Below are 6,509 nucleotides of genomic sequence, written 5' to 3'. Positions count from 1 at the left end.
CTCATAATTATGAGATAGTTTCTCATAATTATGAGATACAAGTTTTATTTATTTTTTATCAGGGTGGCAGAAATGGGCTTCCATAGTTGCTTGACATTAGTAGAGATGATCTGAGACATTTTTTATAGATGCAACCAACAAATGTATTTTCCTTACAAAAGTGTTTCCTTATAGTGTTAGAAAGAAATCTCAAACACAAATTTCCTTACTGTTTGTGATCAATGTTAACATGCAGATCAAAATTTAAAGACAAATTTTTTAAAATATTTTTCAAACTTTACCCTCCCTCACCTAAAATAATGCTGAAATGTGTGAAATTCTTTCTTTATTTGTGTTGATGTTTAAATTAGGCCATTACTTACATCATCATCAGAACATAAATGCTTGGCAGTCATTTGTTTAGCTGTCATATTCCCTTTAAATTCATATTTGTAAAACAATCAAACGTCATTAATCATTTCAAACCAATCTGTTCTGGGTGCGCTTTTATTTTGAAGGCCCGCATCCGGTTTCTGTTTTCAGAATACAGGTTACTTTAATTTCCCAACCAGTTCTGTCCTAGACCGCAAAAGCTGTGACAGGAGATGAGTTCAGGTGAATACGCAAAAATTTTCCAGTGAGAACATTTTTTAAAGAGTTGAACCCGATGAGAACGAAATTTAAGCCTGCTTTTCTGAGACTTTTCTTCCTTTTCAAAATAAGGTACGAATTTCATTTACATGAATGTTAATGTTTCCTGAGTTTCTGTTGTAATTACCAGATCAACGTCTTAATCCCACTTTCTTCGCCATTTTAAATGTAAACATGTGTAATCCAAACTTGTTATCCCAAATGTGGGATAAGTATTATAATTTTATTCAAAGTTTACTCTTAAATTCCAGTTTAAATAGAGCTATTTAGGTGCATAGTAAACTAGAAATAAATCTGTAGTTTGTCTTTGACACCCAACCTGTGTYTGTTTGTGTGGGTCTGTTAGCCTAAAAGTTTCCATAGTTGCTCCACATGTTGCAGCATGTCCTCTACACTTTTGGTTTTGTCTTCATTCAAGTTATTTTTCCACTGATCTCWATCAGATCACTAATGTACACCTGCTTCATTAAAAAAACAGCTTCTGTTTGATAAGGCTCTATTTACTCAACTCGTTTTCAGATGAATCAGTCTTGACCGTTTACATTATACGCCTCCACTAGCAGCAGTGAATCTGTTAAATATGAGAAATAAAAGCTACAGGCCTCTCTCTGTTAAAGCTCAACATTCCTTTTCTGTTTCTTCTCACAGGTTCCCCCYGCTGCGTCTCCAGAATGTTCTCTTTTTGGAAAGTGTTTTGTAGGTAGCGTTTATTTACAGTTGGCTGTGACGTGGAAATGGTCACTTTGACTGCCTTGCTGACAGTTTGCATATGGATCCAAACACAGACTTCCTCAGGAGAGCGTTCGTGTCCCTCTGCTCCTYGTAAACCCGTGGATTTCAACGTAGAATATTCTCTGCCATACTTTGAAACAGAAAAACCCATTCAGAACATTGCTTTAAGCTGGGAGTCCTCGCCAAATGAGGTGTACCTTGGATACCAAAATGCTATAGTGGCAATTGATAATTCTATGAACAAAACATGGGAGGTGAGAACTGGACCTGTGGGGAGTCCTGACTGTCAGACCTGTCAGGTGTGTGAAATAGAAACTGATCCCAAGGATCCAGTGGACACAGACAACGAAGTTCTACTTTTTGATCCGCTTGGATCTATCTTGCCATACTTATACTTTTGTGGAAGTACTCAGCATGGAATCTGTTACTTTATTAACACTGAGTCTTCACAACCTGAGCCTATATGTTTATACAAAAAAGACAGGAACTCTCCTGAAAACTGCCCTGACTGTCTGGCCAGTCCTCTTGGCACCAAAGTCACTATTGTCGACGAGGGAAAGACATCGTTGTTTTTTGTAGCAGCTTCCATCAATGATAAAGTGACACAGAATTACCCAAGGAAGTCCATTTCAGTGCTGAGGCCACTTTCCACTGAGGATGGCTTTGACATGAACAGTGACCACCTCACAGTGCTGCCCGGTCTACGTAACTCTTACAACATAGACTACATCTACAGTTTTTCCACCAAGGAGTATGTCTACTTTCTGTCCCTGCAGAGGGAAGATCCCTCCAAGAGCAACTCACCATTTCAGACCCGTTTGGGTCGACTGCCAATTTTAATTCCGGAAGTGTGGATGTACAGAGAGGTGGTCTTAGAGTGCCGTTATGAACCGAAGCGTCGGAGGAGACGGAGGGAGAATTTCAAGGACATTGTGTACAAYGGGTTGCAGGCTGCACACTTTGGACAAGCAGGGAAGGATTTGGTCAACGAGCTGAGGGTCAAAGTTAATGAAGACATTTTATACGGGGTGTTCGCAAAGGTCGACGAGCGAGGCGTACCAAAGAAAAACTCATCCCTGTGCGCCTTCCCTTTGACCCAAGTCAACCAAGCGATTGAGACGGGTGTGGAAGCGTGCTGCAGCAGAGGTAGCGAGCAGCTGTCCAGAGGCCTCTGTCACTTCCAGACGTGTGAGAACTGCCCACATGAAGTGAGTAACTTTTTTACGCCTGCATGTCATCGAAGCAATGCACAGGTCACACTCCCAACAGGAAGTGACCTGTTCAGACAAACACTGGGCAATAAAGTCACCTGTATCCAGTGGTTGAGAAAGATTTATGTGTGTTTGTGTGTGTGAGAGAGGGCAGTAGAAAGAGAGCAAACCCAAATGAGAGAACAGGGAGGGGTGGCTGAGTCAGTCATGTTACCTGCAAGTTGCCACRTCATTTATCAGCGTTTGGGTCAGTCTCAAGTTTCAGTCTGTTATAGAAATTTGGTGGTGACTGAGCAAAACTTTGCTATAAAAAMGCTTTTGTTTGATATCTATTAGGTTCATAGCTCATTGTTTACATTAAGTTGAACTTTCCAGTTTAATTATTATTTTTAATAACTCATAAGGCTCAAAGAGACGATGCGACTAAAGACGGTTAGGTTACATTTGTGCTTTAAAGAATAACTTTATACCATAATGTTTCATGTTTATTCTGATCCTCATCCCGGTCTGGCATCTCAAGCTGAAAGGTGTTTTATGAATCACAAGAGTTGTTGAGATTTCTTTACTTTTCCACCTGTGTCCCAACCGGGCTGCTTCAGACCAATAAATTTAGCCAGAGTTCCTACTTCAAAGTTTATTAAGTGACTGTTCCTCACGGCAAAAAGGAGTGGTTTCCCCTTTTATGGACCTCAATCTGTGTACTTTGAGCTCCCACAGACATTCCTACACCTACAAGCAGAAGTGCCAACACACACAAACTGCAAATCCGGCTGATAAAAGGTGGAATTTTGAGGGGAGGGTCAACGTTGAATGATGCACTTTATTTTGTTTAAGTAATAGRGAATGGGGTTCATTTTGAAGAAATAAAAACTTTTATTGGAGATGGTTTTGCAACAGAATGAATGCAAAACCATATTCAGGAATGAAATCTTTTAGACATTAATACAGCATGAGAGAATCTAACCTGTAAAGTACTGTGCAAAAGTCTCACGTCAACCCTCCATTTCTTTATGTTTTGCATCAGAGTGAAACCTTCTTGTAGTCCTTTAAAGTGGCCTCAAGTAATATTTCGTCAGACTTCAGAGGAATGCTTTTATTTGTTAACCTTCCTAACCCCACCCCAGGAATTATTCAGGTGTAAAAACACTGAAACTCAGGGTATGAGCGGAACTTGTGTCTACACACGGCAAAAAGAGCATCAGTGAAGTAATGAAAAGACAGGAGTGAATTTATATTAATGTTTTGTCGTTGATAAGACATAAATTAAGAGGTCACAAAAGTCAATACTTGTCTGTTGAATGGGTGATAACACCTGCAGCTGTGGGATGAAGCTCATCGTGACAGGGTGGGAGTTTGACATTTTGATGCAGTCAGTTTGGAAACATATCACCCAGCTGTGTTAAAAAAGCAAGAAATAGGTAATTTTGTGGATATACCCATAGGGCAGGGGTGCTMAAACATTTTCCCCGAGAGGGCCAAAATGAAAATCTATCCAGGGCTGYGGGCCAAAYGCAGTARTATAAYACAGGAAAYACAAATACTTTTTWAAGTAAAGTCYTTTATTTTTAACAATTAAGCTGTGCAATGGCCCTCTTTWGYTTTAGTCTGTGCACTTGGATAAAGTCTGTGTACTCGCAAGTAGCAAAGGCTCRTGGGRCAGTTCATAATTTGATAAAATATGAGTTTTTGTGGCCTTATRAAGTGTGCAAATCTACATGTGGGGTTAAATCTGATCTAAATATTTCTTGYTGTCATTTCATGTTTCRTGTTTAATCCTAATAAATCAAAGATAAAGTCAGCACCATGAATGAAAACTACCTTCACCACAGCCCTTTTATATAGTCATTTGACCAATGGAAGTAMTATAGGATAACAGGTTACAACCTTGTAACTTTGGCAGCTGTTGGTGGGCCACATCAAATGGCTTGGCGGGCCAAATTTGGCCCGCAGGCCCCACTTTGGGCTCCTCTGCCATAGGGGCATGCTAGGACAGGTCAGACAAGTGTTTTGCAATGGAATGTATTCTGTTAGTGYACCTCATCCTGCTCTTTTGAATAATCCCCTATTTTAACCACTGTGACTCTCTGCCAACATGTGGAAAACTGTAATGAACTGTTTTATGAGTGTTTAAGTCTATAAAGTCTAATTTTGGTTTTAGACGAAACACACTTGGAAACCGTAATCAGTTCAACAGAGCTTATTGCTGTTGGCTGTTTYAAGACTTTCCTCTCCCTGGATGACTGCACAGCGAGAGGACTTTCTTTTTAAAAGAAGGATTAAAGTCTGTTTGCTCTCTTTATCCTTCTCCACAATTTCATTCATTTATTTTCTGGATTTATTTGCTCAGAAGAAACGTAAAGTTGATAGTGGCAAATGCACACTTTGGTTTGGAAGGTGTGTGAATTCTYAAAGCTGACTTTGTGTGAATGTAACACGACTTTTACAGGCCTCTGAAGGGAATCCCACGTGCACTAACAAGCCCACGCTGGTGTCAAAGCCACACTACAAAGTGGACATCTTCAACAGGCAGATGAGGGACGTCCTGTTCACCTCTATTCTGGTCACGACTATCGGAACTCACACAATCGGACATTTAGGCACTTCAGATGGCAGGTTACTGCAGGTAACAAAGTGTCACTCATTTAGCTGGAGTGCTGCAGTGTAAATATGCTAAACATGTAAAAGTTTATTTTCCGTTTCCATTTTTTTAGGTGGTTCTTAAACTGGACACACCGATAGTTTTTGCCAACTATTTGCTGGGAGAAACAGGAATATCCAGGACAGCTGCTGTGCACTCAGAGGATTCGCTTCTTTTTGTGGCTGGAAATAAGGTGCATTTTCTAAAATCTGCATTGATTACTGGAGGTGTTTTATTATTATTTTCCTCACCATTTTCTCTTTCCACATAAGATGTTCAAGGTGCCGTCTACAGGACCGGGCTGCGCACATTTTCTTACATGTCCCTCGTGTCAGAAGGCTCCAGACTTCATGAACTGTGGTTGGTGTTCAGGAAAATGCTCCAGGAAGCCTGAGTGTGCCTCACAGTGGAATGAAGAGTCTTGTGCACCTGTCATAACGGAGGTAGCTAAGATGCTATCTGTTATTAGCCAATATACAGAGTTTAAACTAAATACGTCAGAACACCAAAGGTGCAGAGTGTTGATGTAACATATAGGTGTATTTTTGCTTTGTAGTTTTTTCCAAAAATGACTCCTGCCGGTGGGGAGACGGAATTGATGCTGTGTGGTTCAGAGTTTCGTTCTCCTGAGTCACCGCCCATCAGTGGGAAAAGTCATAAGGTCACAGTGGGTTCTGGGACTTTGTGCGCTGTCCTGCCTGAGAAGAGCAATAATGAAAGGTTTGTAGTTGTAGTAGGGTTGTGCCTTATCCAGTTTTCTATAATAATATTGGTATAAATTTTTTTTACATATCAATCTTCATATAGTGACAACACACTTATATTTCCTTATGTTTCCACAATAATGCACTGAGAGTGGGTCCACATTATTTGCACATCAACACAATTAGCATCACGCAGAATGAAAAATGGAATTTATGTCAGATGCCCCCTCAGATCCAGAGGGGAGAGCAGCTTCTCGACAAAATGGCTGATGCCAGCCAAGCAGGGGTGTTTCAGTCCAAAGAGCTAAATATTGTCTGTCCTACCCTGGTGCTCCATTAAAGAGAGCATTGAATTACTCTCATGAAGCTGCTTCCATAACAAAAAACTAATACAGCGGGTAAAATAAGTATTGAACACGTCACCATTTTTCTCAGTAAATATATTAATAGAGGTGCTAATGACATGAAATTTTCACCAGATGTCGGTAACAACCCAAGTGATCCATACAAACAAAGAAATCAAACCATAAATGTCCAGAAATGAAGTCATTTGTAATAATGTGGAATGGCACAGGGAAAAAGTATTGAACACAC

General features: G+C 40.2%; 1 protein-coding gene across 2 annotated transcripts in view; it reads left to right on the top strand.

Moving 5' to 3' along the window:
• The first annotated feature begins 564 nt into the window (after positions 1-564).
• The window catches only part of mst1ra (macrophage stimulating 1 receptor a), a 20,674-nt gene continuing 14,729 nt past the window's right edge, over positions 565-6,509 (top strand). For both annotated transcript variants that reach the window (XM_014006181.1, XM_014006180.1), the window contains exons 1-6: positions 565-702; positions 1,279-2,570; positions 5,020-5,196; positions 5,285-5,404; positions 5,484-5,654; positions 5,768-5,931. In XM_014006181.1, coding sequence (XP_013861635.1) covers positions 1,365-2,570; positions 5,020-5,196; positions 5,285-5,404; positions 5,484-5,654; positions 5,768-5,931 — 1,838 coding nt within the window. In that variant the 5' untranslated portion in view covers positions 565-702; positions 1,279-1,364. The remainder of the gene's footprint in view (positions 703-1,278; positions 2,571-5,019; positions 5,197-5,284; positions 5,405-5,483; positions 5,655-5,767; positions 5,932-6,509) is intronic.

The sequence above is a fragment of the Austrofundulus limnaeus genome, unplaced genomic scaffold, assembly GCF_001266775.1.
Source record: "Austrofundulus limnaeus strain Quisiro unplaced genomic scaffold, Austrofundulus_limnaeus-1.0 Scaffold35, whole genome shotgun sequence".
Classification (NCBI taxonomy): Eukaryota; Metazoa; Chordata; class Actinopteri; order Cyprinodontiformes; family Rivulidae; genus Austrofundulus; species Austrofundulus limnaeus.
The sequence above is the reverse complement of the archived record's forward strand: the minus strand, read 5'-3'. Positions and strand labels throughout refer to the sequence as shown.